General features: G+C 37.4%; 1 protein-coding gene across 16 annotated transcripts in view; it reads left to right on the top strand.

Annotated features, from left to right (window-relative positions):
* Positions 1-26,585, top strand: part of LOC150086311 (uncharacterized) — a 452,317-nt gene that overhangs the window by 378,777 nt on the left and 46,955 nt on the right. For all 16 annotated transcript variants that reach the window (XM_090374473.1, XM_090374476.1, XM_090374471.1 and 13 more), the window contains 3 exons: positions 924-1,044; positions 17,055-17,403; positions 25,709-26,502. In XM_090374473.1, coding sequence (XP_090230599.1) covers positions 924-1,044; positions 17,055-17,403; positions 25,709-26,502 — 1,264 coding nt within the window. The remainder of the gene's footprint in view (positions 1-923; positions 1,045-17,054; positions 17,404-25,708; positions 26,503-26,585) is intronic.

Genomic DNA, 26,585 nt, shown 5'->3' with positions numbered 1-26,585 from the left:
GTTGCGTCATTTTCCCACATGACGTTTTCCAACTTACCGGGATCCTGCAGTGAAGGTGTAGCCTCTTCCACAATATCTTCTTCATCTACACTTTCCGAATCGTCCTTTGGAGGGATAAAATCGTCGTCATCGTCACTGGGATATACATCAGATAAATCCTCCAACATCTTTGCAATTTCTTCATCTGCAAGGGATTTTTTTATATTGCACTTTTCTTTTTGGGCACTACTGGCCTGCTAAACTCATCTGCACAACTCATATTACAAAGCTTTTCCGCACGTCACGTAACAAAATATTCAACACCACATACAACTACATATAGTTTACACCCTTAACTTGACGCCGAAACAAATATACACAGCAGAAACACAATGCCAACTGAAGTTGACAACTTCATACAAAAGCCTAATGAATCCCGCGCTCGTGCGTGATTGGCTACTGGGTAATGATGCCACATCCCGCGCCAGAGCGTGATCCGCTCTTCAATACTGCTGCGACAGCACGCGCTGGTGCGTGATCGGCAGCGAATGTGTTAATTTAATTTAAAATTAAAATAAATTAAATTTTCTTCTTATTTGTTTTATTTTATTTATTTATTTTATTTTTTGCTGATGCAGCATAAGCCATGGGTTTCCTTGCACCATGTGGCCATTACTAATAATAAATCTGGAATTGGTTTACTTAAGACAAACTGCAAAAAAATTTTAAATTTCTTTAATTTGATTTGATTTGAATATGCCTGTTTTAGGAATATACTGCAGAGTGAAGATTCAGAAATATTTTTCTTACGGTGGAAATGAAATGTTTGTATGTCTTTCTGCCTTGCTCATCTTTGAGCATTAAATACTTATTATAGTTAAAATCAGAATTTTATTATTGCTGTAATTTGACTTTACTTCCCACTAACAATAGACTTTTAACAGATATCAGTCTGCTGTTGCTGGTGATTTTCAAGAAAATGGAGATTTCATTAGTTCTGAAAGTGAAGATGAGGGTGAACTAGAGGGTGACTTAGTAACTAGAGAAACAAAGCATAAAGAAAAGGCAAGTTGTTTAGTGTAAAGTTTTCTTTTCAATGTACTGAATACCTTGTATAACATTGTTAATTGGTTCCAAGGAACTACTGCGCTAATCAATACATTATTACCTACAATGGATTATTGGGGTTTAAAACAATTTTGGCTAAGGTAGAGAAAAGCCCACACGAGAAACACAAAAGTCCGATGAAATTTACCAATAAAAGTTATTTGCTGTAACGTATTGTTGCTCGGCCGGTAAACAGATGGTGGGTGTTATCGGTCTGGAGTAGAAGTTGAATCCCATGGGAGCTTGAAACCCTCCCGAAGTGGAGGGGGTAACCTAACTTTTTTCCTTTAGAATCACTAATTGAACCATGAACAGTCATATCAGAAGTTCTGACATCGTAAAAAAATGTTCATAATGTAGTTTCACCGGTAAACTTTTTTGAATTGTCATTCTTCTCGTGTGGGCTTCCTTTGCCTTTTTTTACTTAATAAATAATTTATCCACTATTCCACCAGTGATTCTAAAGAGAAAAAGGTCAGGTTACTCCTCCACTTCAGGAGACGGTTCAAGCTCCTGTGGGATTAAATTTTTGCTCCTGACCGATACACTCACTGTATGTTTACCAAGCGAGCAACAATACAAATACTGTTACGGCAAAGTACTTTTACCGGTAAATTATCGAACTTTTGTGTGCTTCTCATGTGGGCTTTCTTTACCATTGCTACAATTTTTTTATTGTTTTGAAGAAAAAAAAGTTTAACAATGAAGTTTGTACACACTTCTTTTTCTATTTCTCACTATGGATGTCTCTATAGCAATGAACTGCATTTTCTATAGCATGTCGAACTCTAGAGCTTTGTTCGATGTTAAGATCTGCATTCATAAGAGTGGCGCCTCCGTAGCCAGGTATGCAGGAGCAGCAGTGTGTAGCACACCCTTCTTGATTAGATAGGGGTTTGAGCCCATGACCACCGCATATCCCCGGAGCAATTTGTCCTTAGTTGCTAATGCTCCTAAAAACCAAATAACAAACAAACAAGCATTCATAAGAAAATCAGAAACATCTTCAACGTTGCAACATTGAAAGATGATTTAATGAAAATTCCCTTGTACCTGGACATCTTCATTTTTTTCCTTCATCATCAAGCTCTTGTGAATGCAATTCCACATATTGGCATATATCTGTGGCATTAAATTCTGAAATCTAAGATCATTTCCAAGCTGAGCGACATTTTCGGAAATGTTAATTTGCATTTCAAATTCTGTAGAATCTTTGGCACGGTGGTAAAATATGGTGCCATACAGCCCACATATTTCTTGCTGTTACTTCAAGCCACGAGTCACCAATATTTTCAATAGCATTTTTGATACTGTAATTCTTACAAAATTCTGTCAAGGTTATTGCACCATTTCCTGTTGTAGCCTTTATAGCTTGAGAAAGGGTTCATCTTAAATAATGGGCCTTAAACACAACAATGATTCCTTGTCCATTGGCTGCAATAATGATGTGGGAGGAAAACAATTTTGACATAAATTTCTCTTATTAAGACAATAAGAGAAATTTTAAATCTGTCAGTCTGGCAATAATGTTCGACTGTAGGACAAAAATAAGTTGTGAACCAACCTTCAAACAATGCATGCATTACCCATGCCTTTTTGTTTGAATTCTATATAATGGATAGAGTGCTTTTTGCATGGATTTTCAGCATGGTAAAACAAGCATAGGCTTTAATTTACAATCACTGCATGAGTTTCCTCCTAATAAAAGTGTCATCCGGTCTTTTGAAGGTTTATATCCTTTCTGCAACTTCTCATTTGCTGCTAAATAAGTTCTCGAAGGCATTTTCTTCCAGAAGAACCCCATTTCGTCTACATTTTTTGTTTTAAAATTATAAAATGCGTTGTAGCAAAACCCATGCTGATCAAAACTGCATTACACAAGGTGTTATAGTACTATCAAATTGTAATATTTATGTATGTTTGGTCCATCTGTGGCAGAAGTGACTAAAGGGTACCATACAACCATGAGGCCCACGCTAAAAAGGTGAATATTCTGCCTACTCCTCAATATGCAGCCACTGGAGCAAAGAAATAAGTTAGATAATGTATGAATTACCTGATTAAATGTGTTAAGTGGTACCAGAAATCTGGTACTTGAATATATCTCCAGTGATGATAGTCAGGGGAAATAGGCTAGTTGGACTTAAAAAATAAAAAAAATAATTTCCAAACACCAAATTTCTTTGTTTTACATAATATGTAGGTTTGCCACCCCCTGGTCTAGGACATATGTCCTAGACCAGGGGGTGGAAAACCTTTTTTAAGAGTGCTTGCCAGAATTGGCTAAATCTTTTAAGACTAAACTCGTATGCCCTTCGGAAGGCGATATTCACGATATTTGATCACAGTTTTATCAGTGTCTTACCATTCTGACTTCAAACAAATCAATGCACAAATACAGCTATTTACTGAATGGTGTGATGTCACTACATGCCTGGCAGATAGAATGGATGTGTGCAGGTCACACGACTCAAGGTGGATTCCTGGAGTGATGTTTGAAACTTTTTCAGGATGGTCTGAATTCCATGTGCCCAAGCAGGTTGTATGTGTGCCACTCTGGGCACATGTGCCATGGGTTCGCCACCCCTGTCCTAGACTAAATGTCATTATTGCTATGTATTTGCAATGTATAAAAACATTCAATATTAGTTCACAGTGTAATACTTATAGCAACATTAGTAGTATGCATTTAGTTAAGACAATTTGGTTGCTGAAATCATATTGCACTGTTTAAGTTCCAATTTAAAATTATTCTACAATCACAATATGCACATTAGAGGCAGCATTTGAGTCCACAACCAGTCCTTTTCTTAGGCAAGTACATTAACCACTGAACCAATCCGGTAGTATGAGTTGACTTTTTTGGATAAAAGTTGCTATCATCTACTAAAGCCACTTCTTGCATTACCTGATGAATTTGTCCATGGCTGCTGCACTGACAGTATCATCATTGGTAAAGCGGTGCCTCCGTAGTCAGGTGGGCAGGAGCAGCAGTGCGTAGCACACGCTTCTTGATTAGACCGGGGTTTGAGCCCATGCCCACCGGATGGGGAAAGGTCAAGGAAAGACTACTGCATATCCCCAGAGCAATATGGCCTTAGTTGCTAATGCTCCTAAAAATAAATAAATAACATTGGTAAAGTGTTCCCTTTAAAGGACATTCTTCAGCATGACAATGCCAGACCCCATACTAGCATTCTTGTCACTCTGTTGTTCCCACCCTTGCAATTAGTGTCTTTAGTTTTCATTGTGCTTTACTTAGGGAAGAAAATTAATCATGTATCTGTGTTCCAAGAAATCTACAAAGATAATCCCTCTCTTCCCCCAAAAATGGAACATATTTTTCCATAGGATGGACGATCTGCTCCATAGAATTGGACTTTGATTCATGCTGGTCTATCCAGTTCTCATCTTTACTCAAATGCTGTCAAGAAAAATCATTGCCCATGACCTATTACCACTCCAGAAGATTTATGCAAGTTGGCAATCTTGTGATCTGACATAAGCATTCTTGGAATAATGAAAATTCTTTCACCAGCCAATGAAAATAATGAGCAGAACAATTATTTTATTTTTTTTCTTCTTGTTTGTCAAAATGACATCCCTGTGAAAGTGCCCATTGTTTCAGTGTAATATTTGTCTCCCTTGCCATTACCACTTAACTCACTCCATCTTTACCGTCCACTCAACATTTTCATTGATAGGGGCATAAAAGTAGAATTATGTAATTAGTGCATGACAAGTATGTAAGTCTGAAAAGTGTCTTGTATTTCAGGCTTATTCATGTGAAGGATAAACAGGGGGAAAAGCTGAAGTTTTGTAGCATCATGGTCATCTTTATGACAGATTATTAAAAAATTGTATATGAAATACAGAATAATATTCAAGGAATTAAGTGATAAGATTTTATTTCATTCTGGCATGTGAATCTGTAACAAATGAAGTAATTTTGTAAGGGTTTAGAAAAATATTACTAGCAATGATGAAACAATTCTTTCCCCGACTGATGGAAATAATGAGCAGAACAATTCCGTTCCTGAGCTAGTATAACAAAACCTGTCATTGTTGACTAGTTTTCTACTAAAATGTGGCCAGCTGACAGAAATAGTTAATACAGTAGGCCCTCGATTTAACGGACTAATTGGGGGAATGGGTGTCCGCTATTGCCAAAAGTCCATTAAGTAGAATGTATTTTAAAAACATATATTAATAACGAGTTTAGAATGTACAGTATGTATGTATAAGTATGAATAAAATATAATGTGCATTGAGTAATTTATATATGTCACTAAAAGCATCTGTTAAAAATATAAAAAAATGTGACAGGAACCAAACTTTATTTTAATTAAGCATATCAAAAACTATGCAATGTAACTAATGGAGTGTTTCCACCTTTCTCTCTCTCTCTCTCTCTCTCTCTCTCTCTCTCTCTCTCTCTCTCTCTCTCTCTCTCTCTCTCTCTGTCTTGCACAGTTTTCAATGTGAGCATAATTTTTTTTTTTTTTTTAATCCATTTTAGAGGGGGGAAATGCTTAAATTCTCTTAAACTCCATTGAATAAACATTAAAAGATACATAATATTCAATATTAATAATTTAACTGAAAGAATCACAATTTTCAGAGTCAGAAACAACTGTCATATGGAGGGAGGTGTTAATTCCTTGCTGGTAGAGGGTTCTGGTGAAACAGATCCAGTTCAAGTGGTCTTGAAGAAATCATTAAGCTTCAGTTGCCTTCCACCTTGGTGCTGCATCCTTATTACTGTAGATAGAAATTCTCTAAAATGTTCATAATAAGGAAGCACATCAGGGTCTGATGATGATTCATATAATGTATGATGTCATCCATATGTTGACTTATAGCAGACAATTTAGGATGAGGTGCAACTGATTCTTCGTCTTTGTCATCATTATCACCCTCTTGTTCTCCATGAAGAACATTTTCCACAATCTCCCCCTCAGAAAAAAAAAATTTGATATCCTGGATCACCTTCATTTTTGAGCCACTGTTCCATATCATTCTTAGTTGCATTTTTGTTGGCAGCACTCAGAAGAGTATCCCAAAAATTACTCCCCAGCTCCCTCAAAATCCATTTCAGGTTCTATGTCATGCAACCAAGCATTGGCCAATGTAGTAATCTTCATACATTTCCACGCAGCTGCTAAGTTGAAGATAGCAGATCTGAGGTATGCATGTAAATTTTGCAGTGTCCTGGTGCCTCTTGTATCTCTTTCTGCATCTTCTGTTTCTTCCAAAACAACCAACTCTTCCAAACACTTATACAACTTACATGCAATGATTACACCCTGATCCATCAGCTGTATTAGTGTAGTGTTAGGAGGTTATTTAATTCTCTCACCCCTGCTATTACCTCTCGGCATTAGGGTGAGCAAGTGCATTATCTAGCAGTAAAACAGCCTTTATTTCATTAGGAATTTTCAGCAGATCTGTTTGATAGCATCAGACGGATGTGCGACGCTATCAGATATAAATATGTTCTAAATTTTCCCTTTAGGACAATTTTTTTTGTCCATTAAATCGAGGGCTACTGTACTTCATATTTGTATCTACCATGACTACATACTTGTACTGTGTTAATTTTGCCATTATGTTAAACTTATTGATACTTTTTTTTTTTATCCAGTTTTGAAACGTATTATAAGTTTAATATTTTCAGTTGTAGTAGTAGAGGCATGTGATGCAAGAAAGCAAGCTTATGTAGCAATAGCCAAAAAAAAAAAAAAAAAACCTCATACATCCATTCCCTCTAAACGTTTTCCAGTTCCTCCTTGAATTTAAGCCATCAACTTCCACATTGACAGATAGAAATTTGTTCCAGCAATCAACTACCCTCTGGCTAAAGGCAAATTTCTGCACATCTATCCTACAAATGTCTTTCCTCAATTTGAATTTACCCCCATCAGAATTGAGCCTGCTCAAGGACCTATTCAAGGCCTTATACACCTCAATCAGATCACCTTGCAGGCACCTTTACACAAAATTTAATCATGATTATTTATCTAATAATTAATGATAAATTTAGATAATTAATCTAAAAATATCTTTCTCATCCCCCCCCCATGATCCTGCAATGCTTCTTTAACCAGTGACTCCATTCATTATTTCCCCCAGAAGAGAAGTTAAACTAACAGGTCTGTAATACTTGTGTCCCCCTTTGTGAATTGGGGATACATTTGCACATCTCCAGTCTGTGGGGACTTCCCCTGAGTCTAAGGATTCTCTCATAATTATGGCTAAGGGTTTGCTTACTTCCTTTGCCAATTTTTTTTTTTTTTTTTTTGGTGCCTTTTTTGTTTAGCTACAATTTCTCCTCCACTTTGCTCTCAGTTATTACAAAATCATTAAGCTCCATTTAGAGTTTACTAAGCTTCTGTTTCTCCACTTCTCTACAAAATTCCTCTCGTAAATGTAGATGCAAAATACGTATGTCAGCTATCTGAGCAGGATCATCAACAGTCGAACTATCGATATCAAGTGGACCAATCTGATTCATCCCCTCCTAGAGTTTATATAAGTGATAAAGTCTTTGCGGTTTTTCTAAGATGAGAAATCATTACCAAAGATTTCTCATCTGCCTTCACTTGCCTAACATCCTTTGTGATTTGATTACAGACTAGCTCATATCTACCATAGGCTTCTGTGTCACCTGATAATTTATATGCATTTCTCTTCTCTGCCACGAGTCTCTTTATCGGATATCCATTTAGGCCTAAACCTTGAACAATATTTCTTAATCAGCATGAAAAGCCTAGTAACTTCCACGGTTAATTCCTCGAATGCTTCCCATTTAGAATTTGCTGTTGGTAACGTCATCAGTTGGTCCCACTGTATAGAAAATCGTTTCTGAAACTTCTGTGAGATGTGAACAAGTGTTCCATGAAAAATCATAATTAATAATTAAAAAATAAAATAAATGTTGCATACACCACTTCGGTATCATTTTAACTTTTTTTTTTTTTCTTTCGGTTATTAATATACTGGCATAGACTAATAATCAAGCAGACCATGGAACATTTTATTTGATGAGGTAATGACATCTACGAAAAGGTAGCAATGTAGTACTCTGATATGCCATTTGTATCTGATTTAGCCTGAAGTACACTGGTTGGAGAGGGGGGACACGAACCGATATCATGAGCATGGATTTGTGGTTTAAAAAGGAACTTTAAAATGAGAAGCAAGTACTTCTGGTATTGCAACTGTGGTTGATGAAAACTAACACAATGTTGTGGCAATTCAAACTGAGGATGAATAATCGCAGCCTTTTGTTCCCAAAAAAATCTGAAGTGAAAACAGGAACCAACTACTAAAAGACCAAAACAAAAGTGTAATGACAGTTATTTTTTTAATTTACATATGTTGGAAATAACGATGCTCCCGATGCACAGTGCATTGTACATAATAAAATATTAGCACACAGTTATTTGGCTCCTTGTAAACTTGTTTCATAAGTGTTCCGTAAATATATTGTAAGATGAAAAGTGTTCCATGACTAAAGTTTGGGAAACGCTGGTATAGAATTTAAAAACTGTCTGAGACCACTGTAGTCACCTTTACAAAAGCAAAAACCCTTCATTTCCCCCTGATGGTAGTAATATCTTTAAGCAAATCCCACATCAGTACACCGTGATCACTGCCACCCAGTGGTTCCTTTATCTGCAAATGCTTAATGCACAAATAATGACTGCTGATAACCAGATCAAGAGTATTACTCTCTTTGGTTGCCTCTCGAACATGCTGCTGCAGAACAGTCATCCAATAAATACACAAAAGCCTTGCTAGTATGTGAGTGACCAACTCACAAGTTGCACTCAGTATCTGGGAAATTAAAATCCCCCATTATTAGACATTATGATTTAGTGGGCTACTGTATTTCTCTGTACAATTGTTTGTTGCACTGAGTCATTAGGCCTATAACACTCCTACTCTCATTGTTGCTTTCCCAATGCTTCATCATCATCATCAGCCATTTTCAATCCACTGCAGGATGAAGGCCTCTCCAGCAACTTTCCAGTTCCTTCTGTTTTGGGCACTGGCCATCCATTTACTACTCAAAAACTCATGAATTTCATCTATCCATCTCCGCCTTTGTCTTCCAGGTTTTCTTCTAGCTCCTCTTGGGTACCATTCTGTTATTTTCTTAGTCCATCTGTCATCATGTCTTCGAGCTATGTGTCCTGCCCAAGACCATTTTAGTTCTTTAGTTTTGATAAGAATGTCCTTTACTTGAGTTTGCTGCCTAATCTATGTGTTTCTCTTCTTATCTAACAGTCTGATTCCCAATATAATTCGTTCCATTCTTCGCTGTGTAGTTCTTAGCTTCTCTTCCATTCTTTTGGTGAGTGCCCAAGTTTCACTTCCATAAGTCATTTTTTTTTTTTTTTTTTTATGAGAACCCCAAACACGAGAGGTATTATAACCTATAGTACTTTGTACCGTGCTTGGGTTGGAGGTTGAGAAGATGAAAGAAGATATTTGTTGATATTGGACTTGAACTTCTGTAGATTGTAATTTTCAGGAAATACGTATGAAGGAAGGTTGTTCCAGAAAACGGCAGTTGAATGAATAAATGAGGAAGATGAAAAGTTGGTTCTGTGGGTTTGAAGTTGGACAGTAAATGGATGTTGGCTGGTGGCGGCACGTGTTCGGACTGTTTTGAAAGAGAGAGCGGGAATTATAGAAGCCAATTCAGAAGAACAGTGCCCATGGAAGTATTTGTAGAAGAGGCATGCAGCAGAAACAGTGCGTCTATGAGAAAGCGAGTGGAGAGACTCTGTTAGAGATGAATCATTAATTAACCTAACTGCCCTCTTCTGAATGGAATCAAGAAGCCTGAGAGAGGTTTTGGGGGCACCACCCCAGATGTGGGAACAATATTCCATGGCAGGGCGGATTTGCGATTTATACAGAGTGAGCAGCTGTTTGGGAGAAAAGTAACGCCGAGAGCGAAAGAGAAAACCAAGTTTTTTAGATGCAGAGGAAGCAATATTTGTAATGTGCTTGTGCCAGGAGAGATTAGAAGTCAGGGTAATCCCCAAAAGAGATATATCATTTTGCCTAGAAATCGGAGTGTCACTAAAGATAAGCATAGGAACAGAAGAATCCTTTTTGCGAGATATAAGACAAGATTGAGTTTTAGAAGGGTTGAAATCAACTAAGTTGTCTTTGCCCCACTGAAGAATTACCTGAAGATCAGCATTTAAGGAATTGGCAGCAGATTTTCGAGAACTTGAAGCTGATTGAGCTGGACAAGGTTTCTCAAAATGGAAAGTTGAATGCAATGTGCTATCATCGGCAAAACTATGGATAGGATTTCCAGTCAATGGAAGAAGGTCATTGATATACAAGAGGAAAAGAGTGGGGGAAAGAACTGAACCTTGGGGGACACCGGCATTAGTGGAGAAGTTAGAAGACAGAGAGCCATCTACCATCACCCTCAGTGAGCGATCAGAGAGAAAACTGGATAACCAATTACTAAAAACAGTTGGCAAACCATAAGATGGAAGCTTGTTTAGAAGACCTTTATGCCAAACACGATCAAAAGCCTTTGAGATGTCAAGAGCAACTACTTGTGTTTCACCGAACCTTTCCATTGAATTAGTCCATAAATGGGTAACATAAGCCAGAATATCACCAGTGGATCGACACTGACGGAATCCATACTGGCGATCGTTGATCAGACGGAAGGTTTCTAGGTAGTTTAAGAGTTGGCGGTTAATTGATTTCTCCATTACTTTAGAAAGAGTAGAAGTAATTGCAATGGGACGATAATTGGATGGGAGGGATTTGTCACCCTTTTTAGGAACTGGCTGGATATGAGCAAATTTCCAAGCAGAAGGAAAAACACCTTTGGAATAAGAAAGTGAAAAAAAAAAAGGCGGCAAAGAATAGGAGTAAGTTCAGGAGCACAGGTTTTGAGAACAAGTGGAGAAATACCATCAGGACCTGGAGCTTTCTTAGCATCAAGATTCATCAAAATCCTTCTGATATCCTTTTGACGGAAGACCACAGGAGGCATTGAATGGAGCATGTTAGGAATGGTGGGAGGTGTTTTACCAAGATCATTAATACATGAGCTCGAAGAAAAATGGGATGCTAGCAGGTCATCTTTATCCTTGGCTGAAGTGACAACAGAACCATCTGGTTTGGACAGAGGTGGGAGCAGAGATGGGCAAAAGTTGCGGCCAATAGCTTTGGCAAGAGACCAGAATGCTCGGCTACCATTAGGGCAAGAAGCAAGTTTTCTACTCTTAGCCTGTTCAAACTCTAGTTTGGACTGATTAATAACTGCTTTACAATTGTTGCGAGCTTTGGTGTAGGCAGAAAATGAAACTGAAGAATTAGAAACAAGCCAATTACGATATGCAACATTCTTCTCTTGGACAGCCTTAGCACATTTATTGGAAAACCAAGGTTTAGATAAAGGACGAGATTTTAAAGTGGAGTGTGGGATAAAGGATTCCATTCCTGCAAGAATAATTTCACTGACACGATCTGAGCAAACGTTGACATCAGAAGTTTTGAAACAGTAATCAGACCAAGGAAAAGAAGAAAAGAAATCTCGCAGGTCATCCCATTTTGCATTCTTGTAATGCCAAACAATACGAGGTTCAGAATAGCCATGAGATAAAGGTTTCATTGGAGAAGAGACAATCACCAAGTTGTGATCTGAAGTGCCTAAAGGACCTCTCACTTCAACCTTGTACTTAGAAGGGTTGTTTGTGAGAAAAAGATCAAGCGTATTGGCTGTATGATTAGGATTGTCCGGTATTCTTGTAGGTAAATGAACAATCTGTGCTAGGTCATTAGTAATTGCAAAAGCCTCAGCATCTCGACCTGCTGGGTCGGTGTGACTAGAAAACGGAAGCCAGCTGGAGTTGTGAACGTTAAAATCACCAAGGAAAATTACCTCACTGTTAGGAAAGTTGGACTGGAGAAAGTCAAGTTGCAAAGAGAGGAAGTCAAAGAGCTCCAAGTGATTAGTGGAGTTGGGAGAACGGTAGAGACAACAGATGAATTTTACACAATGAGGTAGAGAGATTTTAAGCCAGAGAAGATCAAAGAGAGGAGATTCCAAATTGCCAAGTCTTTGACAGGGAATATCAGAGCGGACATATGCACAAGTACCACCTTTGAGGCGAAAGGAATCATACAGCAAATAATTTGGACATCTGAGATGAGCAGTAGTTGAATCAACTGATAACGGAGATTCAGTCAGAAAAAGTACATGGGGTTTGGAAGACTGCAAGTGGAAATGGACATCGTTGAGATTAGAATTGAGACCACGTATATTTGTGAAATGAATTAGGAAGTCCTTGGGAGGTTTAGATCTTTTCGCAGATAAGCTTGCTCTATTATTTTGACAATTCATGGTGTATTCAATAGTAAGAAAGTGGGTGGGACATGCTGTATGAAGTAATGAAATTTTTGGATATGGCGTACATGTGGTAAGAATATACCCAGATCCTTGACATAACGTGGCCTCGACAATGCTCCCCGCATACACACTACTCGGACTCCCTCCAGTCACTGTCTGGCAGAGTAGAGGTAGCAAGATTATACACTAGCTGATCCGGAAGCTTCCTAGAGAGTTACCAATAGGTTCAGTCCGGTGTACTAACTAGCGGCCGGCCTGCGAACACCGTTTTAGAGCTGTACCCTCGAAATGTAAGGAATATTGGATCTCGCCACGATGTTAATCATAACCTCAGAAATCGTCAATCATACTGCATGATGGAAGAGATAGGGAAAGGTTGACCGGAACTTAGCTCTAGAGACTAAACATGGGTCCACCACTTCAAGCCTCCAATAAGCAAAGTGGTGGTATTTCACCGGTTGATGAGAGTCATCTACCACCTAGTACTGCCTGGTAACATAGAGGGGCGGCGTTCCTCCATGTGGTGTGGGCGCCACACCTCGACCCCTGCTTACGTTGGTTCACACCTGGGTGGTCACCCACCATGTACTTGTGCATGAAGGTTATACCCAGGATTACTAACAGTCCCACCATCGTGAAGGTGCAAGCAGAGGATTTGGCTGTCATAGACCGTCCGGACTTCGCCGAAATTGGGTCCACTTTGACTTGAGTGTCACCCGAATATCAGTTCCATCAGTGTTTTAGACTCCCAGGTAGCAAGAACAGCTTGTCTGGCATATCTGAGAGAATGTCTGTGACAACCCCAAGGACCATGGTGGGGAGTATACATTGATTCATTATTTTACGTTTCAGACAAACTGGGATATTGCTCTTCAGTATGTGACTATATTTCCTGAATGGTATCCATCCAAAATTTATTCTTCTCTTGACTTCCAGCCATTTATCATTATTACAGCTAATAACTTGTCCCAGATAAGTATGACTCCACCTTTTCAATTACTGCTCCTTCAATCATTATTTCCCTTTCCGTGGCATACTTGTTCATCATTACTTTTGTTTTAGCCATATTCATCTTTAGTCCAAAATCCTTACTAACTGTGCATAACTGATTAAGATTTTCCTCTAATTCTTTGGGATCGTGGCTTATGACCACAATGTCATCTGCAAATCGTAAATGGTTTAGGTACTCTCCGTTCACATTGACTCCTTTCTGCGACCAGTCTAATCTTCTGAAAGCTTCCTCAAGGGCAGCAGTAAACATCTTCGGAGATATTGTGTCTCCTTGTCGAACTCCTTTCTCAATTTTAAATTTCCTACTGTCTTTGTCTAGCCTAATAAAGGATGTAGCACTCTCATATATTTTCTTCAAAATCATAATATATGGGGTATCAACGCCTTGTCTTTCCAGTGCCCGAAACATTGCTGTATGGAGTCAAATGCCTTTTCATAATCCACAAATGCCAGGCATAATGGTGTTTTATATTCATTTGCTTTCTCCATTAGCTGTGATATTACGTGAAGGTGATCCATAGTTGAGAATCCTGTCCTAAAGCCAGCTTGCTCTTTCGTTTGATTCTCATCAAGTATTCTTTCTAATCTGTTAGTAATGACCCTTGTGAACAACTTGTAGATATGGGATAACAAGCTAATTGATCTATAATTTCCAATTTCTGATTTATCTCCTTTCTTATGCAGCAAAACTATGATTGCATTATTCCACTGCTTAGGCATCACACCTTTTCTAATGCACTTTGTGAAGAGCCTTGCCAGTTTTTGTGTTATGTCTCTTCCTCCCAATTTTAACAACTCTACAGTAACTTCATCTTCCCCCAGGGCTTTCCGATTCTTCATTTTCTTCAATGCATGTTCTACCTCATCAGGAAGAATATCGGGTATGTCGTATGTGTTGCTACTTTGCAATCCATCTTCCCCACTGCTGGTATCATTCCCTCGCTCCTTGTATAATTCTCTATAGTAGTCTTCTGCTATTTGAATTATGCCTTCTCTGCTGTTTATAAGTACACCATCTCTATTCTTCAGTTTCGGTATCATTTGTCTTTCTGTATTACTGCTCCTGGCTGCTGATTTAAATCCTTTGTTTTCCCTTAATGCTTGTTCTACTTTTCTTGTGTTAAATCTTCTTATGTCCTCTCTGAGTCTCTTTCTAATGGCTTTGCATAACTCAGTATACTCAATTTTCTCCCTGTCAGTGTTTTTCTTGCTCTTCATTTGTCGTCTTTGGTTCATCATGACAAGTGTTTCTTGACTAATTTTTTCTTCTTTGGATTTCTGTTTCCCTATAGGTTTCTTGGGCTTTATCACTTTCAGAAAGTTGTAATATTCCTTGTCGATATCTTGGTCCTGAGCAGTCTGCAGAAGCTCAAACTTGTTCTTAAGTTCCAGTACATACTGCTTTTTCTCCTCCTCTGTTATTTCAAAGACCTTTGTGTTATTTACTTGAGTCAGTTTTTTCCTTTCCTTTCCTACATCTACATCTATATCCCAATGCTTACGTCACACCAAACTGACTCAGCACTGCACTGGCTGCACTTCCATAGATTTTGTGTATTTCTTAACTAATAGCGTAACCGCCCCCCTCCCTTCCTGTCCTGTCTATCCTTTCTGTACATATTGTACTCCCAAATTCCAGTTCTGCATTGCATATATGTGTGACACCACAAGTGTTATATCCCAACTCTGCCTTTGATGTCCTGACCAGCACTTCAAATTCATCAAATTTATTTACTATACTCCTAGCATTGGTGTACCTGCACCGGTTCTTACTCTTAGTTACCCTAACACAGCCCATGTATTTTATTTGTTCCATGATGGCTCCCACCAGTCCCTGAAATCCTCAGCATCCCACCTTCCAGACTGCTGCTCATTCTAATAGCGATGCAAGAATCACTTTCACCTCTTCCTGCGGCTACTGTTAATCTTTGTGTGATTCCCCCCCCCAAGCTAGCAGTTTTCTGACCCACCTAACACTTGCTCGATGGCATCAGCAAACACTCTTACACCCCTTCTGTTTAAGTGTATTCCCTGTAGAAGCAGTCTCTCCTGATAACAAGCACAGACCACACTGAGAAAAATTCACTCCATGAGCCTTGCACAGTCTCTCTAGGGCCCAATTGATTGAAAAGGCTCTCATGTACTCCCTCGTATCATGTCTGGACAGAATTGCAGACACTTTCAAATTTAACCCTATCTAAACTTTTTTTGTAACGCTGACCTTTACTTGTTAAGTAAATCTGCAGATCTCCTATTCTTAATGTCATTAGTGCCAATCTGTACAACAGTATCACCCTTTGTGCCCTTAAAAGATATCTGCACTATAACATCAACTTTTTACCCTGTCAGACATATCTGGTCCTATTCCACCTATCCTGTTTACACAGTGTATTGCCTTTTTTCCTGACAATGGAGTCACCGACAATAACTAGCACATTCTGCCTTGGAGATTTCTGCTGTGTTGCTTGATGCACAAGAGTGAGCTCTGGCATTGAGTTTGGCAGCTGAGAGCTTGATGGGTCCCCCACTTTTAATACCTTTTTGAGGGTACCTCCCCAACTCCTCAAACTCTCATAGGTGCCCATCAGAATGCTGAATTCGTGCCTAATTTCTTAACACTCTTTGCACCTAACACACACAAAGACATCCTCCTTGGCTAGATAATGTCTACCAGAAAGGTCCACAAAATTTCACAAGGTGCAAATTTTTTTAAGCTGCGATGCTTTGGAGAATTGTCCCCCCCCCCCCCCAGTTCTCCCCGAGCCACAGCAGTCCTGCTACTTTGTGCCCATTGCTTTGCTGCTCTAGTCTGGGGCATGATATCTGATTGAATACTACTGATCAACAATGAAAATTAATAAGTTTAATCAATTAATTATCAATACTATACTATCTAATAGATTCCTACAGGCAGTGATATGTATTATGCAATCTAGTTTTACGTTAGAGCTACCTATTTAGCACAATTAAAAAATATGAATTGCCTACCACTCACTGTGTGGTAGGCAATTCGGCAAGATTTGAACAAAACGAGTTTACATATATTAAGTAGTAACCTTTAAAATCTATCTAAATTAAAAATAACGAGCATAACTAGGACTATAAAGCTACTTATAAAATACGATATAAGACAATTAAGTAAATAAAACGGCAAAGGTTTTCAAAAACATATTTCTTGGAACTTGAATTCACTGCTGTCACTTCTGACACTCAACGCCCTCTCCAGTTTTGGCATGTGAATTTGTAACAAAGGAAGTAATTTTGTGAGGGTTTAGAAAAATATTACTAGCAATGATGAAACAATTCTTTCCCCGACCGATGGAAATAATGAGCAGAACAATTCCGTTCCTGAGCTAGTATAGCAAAACCTGTTATTGTTGGCTGGTTTTCTACTAAAATGTGGCCAGCTGACAGAAATAGTTAATATTTCATATTTGTATCTACAATTACCACATACTTAACTTGTGGTGTGTTAATTTTGCCATTATGTTAAAGTTATTGATACACTAATTTTTTTTTTATTCTGTTTTTAAATTTATTATAAATTTAATATTTTCAGGTTGTTTTCAGTGGTATGTCATCCCTCAAATCACAGTGGGAAACAGGATCAGTAAATGCTGTGAAGGAAGAGAGAATGGAAGAGAAAAAAGAAGAGTTGGCCAAACTTAGGCAACGTATGTGTCTTGGTAGATCTGAATCTATGAGAGCAGTTTATGAAAAAGCTTGTCAAGATGCAACAAAGACAACGCCTACACGTAGCGAATCAGTTGTACTTGGTCGAGATGCATATGCTTTCCGTTTGAAAGAAAAGTTTGAAAAGGGAGAGTTACCAAATGAAGTAGAAGAAGAAAAACTGGAAAAGGCTCGTAAAGAGAAGGAAGAAGATTTAAGTGTATTTACTGAACCAGGTGAATGTTTGTTTCTTCTTGCTGTTTAATATAATAGACTCATTCCTTTTATACTTTCTGCCTTTTCTTATTTATTTACAGTATTTCACACTTAAGCATGTTGCTGATAATTTTGTTTTAGTCCTACACATCAAGAAATGTACATTACCCATTCATTCTGTCTCCTGGTGTACTGCAGTGCTAATCATGTATTTTAGCAGTTTTCATTTAATATTTCATCCTTTAAAAATGGCCGATAAATGGAAAGGTTGGTACTTAGTGATGGTATTACACCTCAGTCAAATATCCTCTAAGGTATATAGTTTCAAGCTCTGCAGCCCACATATTTGAAGTCCTTCATATGGAGACACCCTTTTGCCATTCTCACAAGGCATGTTGCCCATCTTTGGACCTTTCAAGATTTTCTTTTCTTTTTTTTTTTTTTTTCTTTTTTAGTATAGTCTCCATACATGGATGCAATATTCTAAGTGTGGTCTGACAGTTGCCTTAAAGATTGGTGTGATAGTGTGAAAAAATTTAGGCAGTCTATTACATTAGAGATGAAGAGAAAAATGAGAGCAGATTGTCTAAATTTGTAATCAGGAGGCAATTGAGTCTTGCTCGTACAACCAAATAATTCTTAAAGAAACATGTATTATATGTATTCCATATTCGTATCTATAAAAGTTGCATATTGAGTCCTGATCAGAAACAATATCACAGAAACATTTGCTTCTGTGGAAAATCTGTTTAGACCTGTTACATCTCTTCTATCAACATGCTCTTTAAAAGTCAGTGTATTTACATGTCAAGCAAATACTGTAAAAACAAATTAATTTCTCAGTGAACAGTAACACTCTTGTTTTGTTACAGTTCCTTTTAAAGAGTGTTTAATTCCAGAGATTTTTAAATAATTCAAAATTAAACTATAATGCAAAAGTGTGTGTGTGTGTGTTTCCACCAAACTTAAGGTTATAAACATTTTGCAACATCAGTTTATAAGTTGGGTGAAGGGATCCAAGCTTATTTTTTTCTTCATAAGAAATGATTACCACTCAGACTAGTATTCTATCCTGGAGGTGAAAGCTTCTGAACACTATCTCCAAACTAACACCTAGTCAAAAACTTGTAAATTTAGCTCTCAGTGGAACATCACCCTTCTTTCCTGCCTCATAGAGCAAGTCTGTTCTTTCAGCCATCAAAGTTATGGCAAATCTTCTGAGATTGTTAATGCATTATTTATTAAAAAAAAAAATCATAAGTGAATCTTTTATTATTCACTTTTTTTGCAAGTTGTTTTCATCACTTTTGTACAAGTTGATTAAGCAGTATACAGGAAACAGTCTTTCACTAGGACATTGCAGAATCAGTTTCAGTGGGAAAGGTTTGGTTGTGAGTTTGAACTTCCTGAAAACCTGTCTTATTCACTTGATTTAAAACAATTGCTCTTGCATATTTTCTTCACTTTAAATATGTTCGGATTAATTTTTACAGATTTAAGTGCTGTGGCTGCTGCCAGTCACTTTTTGGTGTATGGTGTAAAAGTTTTAAGGAAATGGTAATATAGGTGTATCACTGAGGGAAATCATGTAGAAAATAGTCAGTATTTATCCTTTGATTTTTTTTTTATTGTTAAGCCCAACTTTTCAGTTTTCCCCCATTAAAAATAGTCATTGCTGTATGTAACTAATCATGTGGTAGCTTTTTTGTTGTTGTTTGCACAGTCCTATGAGAACTGTACAAACTAGTCCACAGATTTCATTGAAGTCCATAAGTTGAGGACCCTAGTCTAGACTTATCTGTATTACTTGCTTCAGTTTCTCTCATAACTTATTTTTCTAATATATTGACTACAGAACTATCAGTGATATATCACAATGCTTTGTTAGTAGAGTGAACTACAACAGAAGTATGAGTGGCATTGATTTAATTGTGACTACCTTCACAAGTTATGATATTGCACTACCTCGAATAAGTAACGCTTCACCAATGGAGAAGACTATTGTTCTCGGCTGATACCACCACCACCACCACCCAGATGGCACTGTTCGAAGGCTTGTTGCCCTATCATTGGTGGGCAGGTAGGTACCCTGGTGATGCAGTCATGCCAGCACAATTATGAAATATAATTCCACAATGAGATATGTTAAATGGTGTACATAGTAGTAATACTAAGAAAATAAACGCACACGGCATAATACAGGCCAGTTCATACACTATGAATTAGAAATTCAGTGTATGAACTGGCAGTGATATTTCACAGTACTTTGTTTGCAGGAGTGAACTGCAACAGTAGTATGAGCGGTATCGATTTAATTGTATCTCGTATTGTGACTACCTTCACAACAAGTTATCATGATATTGCACTACTACGAACACAGTATTTGTGAAATATCACTGACAGTTCTGTAGTGTATTAAGAATTTCTAATTCATAGTGTATTACGCCTTGTGCATTTATTTTCTTAGTATTACTACTATATACATTATTTGGCATTTCTCGTAGTGTATTACATCTTATGCATTTATTTTCTTAGTATTACTTATATATTGAGTAAAAGACATTAAAAAAATTAAGTGTGGGGAGGCATTTTTTTTTTTTTGCATTCAAAAGTTTATTTTTGTACAGTTAGGTAATAAAATACCCCACATCTTATACAATAACCTGCTAAACAGACTCCTTACCATAAATAAGGCTGTACACTACCTTACTTTTGCATTTCAGTTTGACTTGATATGATGTGCATAGCTGTATTATGTTGCTTTATACCGTACTTAAAGTTTTGATTTTCAAATATGAAATTTGAATGTAATTACTTTGTCTTATTTAGTATAATACATTCAATTTTAATTTTGTTTAGAATTGGACTACAATTTTTGGTATAATGATGGGATCGTGTAGATCAGCAGTTCCCAACCTTTTTTGACTCTCGAACCCTTTTCAGCATATTTTTATTGCAAATCAATAAGTCTATATTCTCTGAAATCATATAATAGTTCTGAATTTTTATTATAAAATATTTCCAGTACAGTAGGGACCCACTCATATGGCAGATTAAGTTCCAGACCCCCTGCCTAAAAGCAAATTGCTGAAAAGTGGAACATTGCCTTTTTTTTCACTTGTGCTGTAAACAGACAATAAAATGGTGCCCGACGCCCTTCTCGGACTCGGTACCTGGGCACGTAGGAACCGAGAGTAACCCCAGAGAAACGTACCAGCTGTGTGGTACTACACTTAAGGTGGTAGAAAATGAAAAAGATCTGGGAGTAATTGTGCAGTCAGATATGAAGTTTTCTGAGCAATGCAGACAGGCTGCTAGGGCAGGTTATGGAGTTTTGTCAATGATATATAGGAATTTTGCTAGCAGGGAAAAGGAGGTGATTGTCCCTCTGTATAAGGCAATGGTCAGGCCACGCCTTGAGTACTGCGTACAAGTCTGGAGGCCTCATTTTAGGAAGGATGTAGATTTGCTTGAGCGTGTACAGAGAAGAGCAACACGATTGGTGAGGGGATTGAAGGGATCCTCTTACCAAGAGAGGCTTAAGTTCTGCAAATTGCAGTGGCTGGAGACGGCACCTGCGCGGTGATCTGATTGAGGTCTATAAGGCCTTGAATGGGTTGAGCACGCAGAATTCTGATGGGATCCTTCCACTTGTTCAGATTACGAACCTACGGGGACATAAGTTCAAATTAAGAAAGGACAGATGTAGAATAGATGTGCGGAAATTTGCCTTTAGCCAGCGGGTGGTTAATTGCTGGAACAAACTTCCATCTGTCGTTGTGGAAGTTGATAGGTTAAATAAATTAAGGAGGAACTGGACAGGCATTTGGAGGGAATGGTGTGTTTTTTTTTTTTTTTTTTTGGCTGATGCTGCATAACTCATACACTTGCTTTCTTGCATCACGTGCCACTACTACTACTACGTCAAGCGGAACAAGTGCAGAACATAAGGAACATGGAGATAATTGAAAACTGCCATAAATTGGACCCAACTGTACTACATTTTTATAAGCAATGTTGCATAATAATATAAAATTAAGTACCTATACATAACTGTGGTCTTTGAAAATGAAAAAAAAAATTAAGTATGGAAACCTTATTTAACTATAAGATAGTAAACTAATTACAGTAAACCCCCGCTATTCGCGGTATCTGTATTCGCGATCGCCGATTTAATATAAAATGAAACCTAAAAATATGTGAATTTTAAAGCGCCGTGAATATTTTCCGCCATAAAAAAAACATGAGCATGGCTAAAATTATCTTTCCCAGTCAAAACAGCGCTCAGTGGGTGGGGGGAGAGGGGTGACAAAATCGCGAGCGTGGATGTTTCTCGCTAATCCTTGTTCAGTATGTTTTATGCACTTGTCATTGAAGGTTTCGTCGTTTGCTTTTAATTTATATGCTTATAAATTGAATAAATTTATCAATTTATAAATTGATATGCTTATAAAAATGATAAATCTACCATTTTGCAGTGTAAAACAGACTTTTTCGAGTGTGTTAACGGAAGAAAGTGACTTTATTGTGGATAGGTTCTTTCTAACCCGTGCAGATATATTGCTACGAATAACAAGGGAAATGTGAAAAGATCAAAGAAGGTGATGACATTAGCGAATAAAATTGAGTTGTTAGACAATTTCTAATGGTGAGAGTGTCTCCTCAGTGGCAAAATATTATAAAATCAATGAGTCGACGGTACAATCAATCAAGAAATCGGAAGAAAAAATCCGCCGTAGTGTCCGTGAAAATGCGCTAATTGCTTCAAAAATTTGCTCTGTAACTCGTGATGTTAAATTAGAAAAAATGGAAAAATCTTTAAATCTGTGGATAGAAGACCAAACTCAAAATAAAATTCCCTTAAGTTCACTCATCATTTTTTCACGTGAAAAGGTTTTTTTTTTTTTTTTTTTTTGCTAGCAAAGGCGCTGGTTTGAAATTTCTAATAAATATTACATTTAATATTAAATTGTTTCTTATTTTCATTTCAATGCCATATGCTTGCATTTCACTATGTACATAGTCATATTATGAAGGTACATATAATACATACATAGACAAAATTTTAGACTACTTTTTCTTATATATTTCATACTATGGAACGGAACACCTTTATTACTGTGGGAGCCATAACTCAGTATTCATGTTTTCAGTATTCGCGACATTTCTCAGGAACGTAACCCCTGCGAATAGCGGGGGTTTACTGTATAAGGAATTGTGGGAGATGGGGCTTCTTTCTTTGGCAGTTGTTTACTTTACTATAATTTTATTTTACTTTTATTCTGTCTTTGTTTATTATCAGTTAATTTTTATAAGCATTAGCATTAATTAGTAGAGGCATACAATGCAAGAAAGCAAGCTTATGCAGCATCAGCCAAAAAAAAAACCTTCCCATTTCACCCCTTCATCTGTTCCAAATGCCTGTCCAGCTCAGCGTTAAATTTATTTAGGCTATCAACTTCCACAACAAAAGATGGAAGTCTTCCACCAATCAACTACCTGCTCGCTAAAGGCAAATTTCCACACACCTATTCTACAACTGTCTTTCCTCAATTTGAATCTATGCCCCTTCAGGAAACGCCTCCGTAACCAGGTGGGCTGGAGCAGCAGTGCGTAGCACCAGTTTATTGATTAGACCGGGGTTCGAGCCAGTGACCACCAAATACGGAGGATGTGGAAAGGTCAGGGAATAACCACCGCATATCCCTGGAGCAATATGGCCTTAGTTGCTAATGCCATATTAAAAACAAATAACAACAACAACAGCCCCCTCAGGTTCTTAATCTAAACAAGAGGAAGAATCCCATCAGCATTCAGCTTACTCAACCCATTCAAGACCTTATACACCTCAATCAGATCATCTTGCAGGTGCTGCAATTTGCAGAACTTCAGCCTTTCTTGGTAAGAGCACCCCTTTTTTTCACCTCGCCAATCTTGTTGCCCTTCTTTATACTTGTTCTAGCAACTCTACATCCTTCCTAAAATGAGGCCGCCAGAACTGTACACAGTACTCCAGGTGTGGCCTGATCATTGCCTTGTATAATTGGTAATCACCTCCCTGTCCCTGCTAGCAAAATTCCTATATATCATTGACAAGACTCCATGACCTGCCCTGGCAGCTTGTCTACACTGCTCAGTGAACTTCATATTTGACTGCACAATTACCCCCAGGTCTTTTCCACTTCCGTGAGTGTAGTACCACACAGTTGATACATTTCTCTTTGGTTATTGCTACCCATATGCAGTACTTTCATTTGTCAATGTTAAACTTCAGTTGCCACTTCTTGGCCCATTTGCCCAACTTATCTAGATCCAGTTGGAGTAGCATACTGTCATTAACCTTTCCAACCTTTGTATCATCTGCAAACTTGGACATTAAACCTGATATACCCTCATTGATAAATATACAAAACAACAATGGGCCCAACACCGAACTCTGGAGAACTCCACTAATAACATTTTTCCATGAAGAACAGTGTCCATTGATTTCCACTCTGTCGTCTCCCACTCAACCATCCCTTTATCCATTGTAGCAACTTACCCTTAATGCCATACTTCTCCAATTTGTACAGCAGTCTTCCATGTGCAACAGTATCAAAAGCGTTCCTGAAATCCAAGTATATTAAATTAAAATTATTTTTGGCATTCAGTTCCTTTGTGACCTTTTACCACAGCCGAACAGTGCTGATACATATTAGCACACTTACTCAATCCTCCTGCTGACATCCTATTGTGCATGCTCACTATGTAAAGGTGTGTGTGACCCAAACCACAACTGAATATAAATTTTGAATCAAACTGCATATATGAATATTAAACTTTTGTAGTTTACAAAAATTTACCTATGTAAATCTAAGCAGACACCATTATAGAATTTTTAGTGCAAATCCCCTGGAACATTTTGCAGACCACCAGTTGGGAACTGCTGATGTAGATGATTCAAAAATGTTGCCTGTAACGTTTTGTTTAGCAAGTTATGTGGAGTATTTTCTGCATAACAACTATAAAAACTAAATTTTTCACATGGAAAAATAGTGTTACCCTACCTCCATCTTTTATATCCAGATTTATTTTTGAATTTCATTAGAATTAAAATATTCCAAAAGCTTTGTAAGTGGATCATCCCTTGCTGTATCTGCCACTCTAACTCATACTGATAGCATGAGTTAGATGTATGGGAGTTCCTTAGATAAAAATCTAAATTTTTAATTAGACAAGCTACTCATAATTTGTGAGACCCAGTTCAGACTTAAAAATACATGTGTAAGTTACTAAAAGCACAGGCATATGCATACTTGCATGTACATTAATGCTAGGATTATAATAACCAATATTTCAAATCAGATTTATTTGTCTTCACATTCTGATGTCATAGGTATAATAGAAACAAGGTGTCACTGAGATATTGGGGATGCAGGATTTGGTTATGATAATTGTGTACAAAACAGATTTGATTTTGATTGTGCTTTTTAACTTTTATTTTAAATTAGATTAAGCAGTACAGGTAGTAGGCACACAAGTTGCCAATATAATACTTTAGTCAGTCTGGTATGACAAATGTTGGATTCAGTTATGGGTGAAATGACTGAGTGTAATAAACTGATATACTTGCAGATAACATGGGCCAGAAAATTGGAATGTTTTATTGAGATTTTAACTTTCTAGATTGGAACTCTTGATTTGACAGCTCACTCATTAGCAAAACATGCTTTGATTTGCTGCTTTTTACACCTAAATGTTAGAGGCACAAGAAGTAATATTCTTGATCTGGTTATCACTGATTTGTGTATTAAAAATCTTCAAATAAAGGAAACTTTATGTAGCAGTAATCAGTGTATTCATCGGGATTTATTCAAAGTCGAGAAAAATGCGCCCAGGTTTTTTTTTTTTTTTTTTAAATCTAAATGGGAAGTTTTCAGTGACATAACCATAGCAGCCACTAAGTATCTTATACCAACAAAGAGATTGTTCAAGATTTAGACAAATGGATGTCAGATGAGCTTAGTGGCAGAGAATGCATGACAAAATTGTAAATTGTTAGGGTATACAGTCTTACAATAACTACAAAGTAGAGTGTAATCAGTTTAATTTGGGAGTTAAACAGGCTGGGACAGTTTGAGAAATCTTTGGTAAGAATGCAAAGAACAAGTTAGTTAATATACATAGTGCATTAGTTTCGGATGTGTTCCTTTGTTTTTTTTCTTTTTTCCCCTTAAATTAAATTTATTTTTCTGAATAATAAAAGTGAAAAGTAAATATAGCTATCTCTTTATCATTTAATTACTAAGATTATAACTTTCTAAAACTCTAATAATTTATTCCTAGGTACTGCAATTGAAGCAAAAAAACTGTTTAAGCAGATGGATGCCACTGTTAAAACCCAGTCTATTACTTCTCCAGTTTCTCCTATTAAATCTCCTTCAACAGAAAGAAAAGTCCACAGTTTTTCTCCTAACAACCAGTCTTTAGTGGATGGAGAAGTTGTTAAGTGTAGTGAACCAACTGCCAAAGATGAAGTTGAAGTAGATACAACAGACTTAACGGAACGATTTAAATTTTTTGAAAATTACCAGGACCAACCAAAAGAACGTAAAAGGTTTCAGATTACACCTCCTAGGGAACCTCAACAAAAAGAAGAATCTCAAGAAGTGGAAATACCTAGGGATCCTAACGTTGTTCGTTCTGGGGACATTCAGGATGATATTCCTGTTACTGACACAGCTCGTCGTATGCTAGATAAATTTAAAGCTCTTGAAAGTGCAACTGATACTCAAGCTCCAAGTGGTCCCAAACCTTTAAAGCGCATTACACCACCTCGTGAATACACCAAAGAAGATCATGAGCCATCGCCAGAACCAGAAAGAGATCCTGAAATAATTCGTGCAAGTTACAAAACAGAAGATGATATCATTGTTGAAGCAGATAAAGCAAAGAGCTTAAAAGCTAAGTTTGAAAACTGGGATATTGATATAATAAGTGAAAATAAGAAAAATGAAGATGATGAAGACTATTTGCCTCAAGCTGACACTGCCAAGAATTTGCGGGCCAAATTTGAGGCAATCAAAGAAGAAACATTAAAGCCTATAGAGAAGCCAAAACCCAAGATCAACAGATTCATTGTAAGTAGTATTTTTATTCTGTTCTAAATATCTTCTGGGATATTTTTATAATGCTACTGGTGTTTGTTATTAATACCAGCTTT

The sequence above is a fragment of the Mastigoproctus giganteus genome, chromosome 5 (genome assembly GCF_048544385.1).
Source record: "Mastigoproctus giganteus isolate SK-2022 chromosome 5, ASM4854438v1, whole genome shotgun sequence".
NCBI lineage: Eukaryota > Metazoa > Arthropoda > Arachnida > Uropygi > Thelyphonidae > Mastigoproctus > Mastigoproctus giganteus.
The sequence above is the reverse complement of the archived record's forward strand: the minus strand, read 5'-3'. Positions and strand labels throughout refer to the sequence as shown.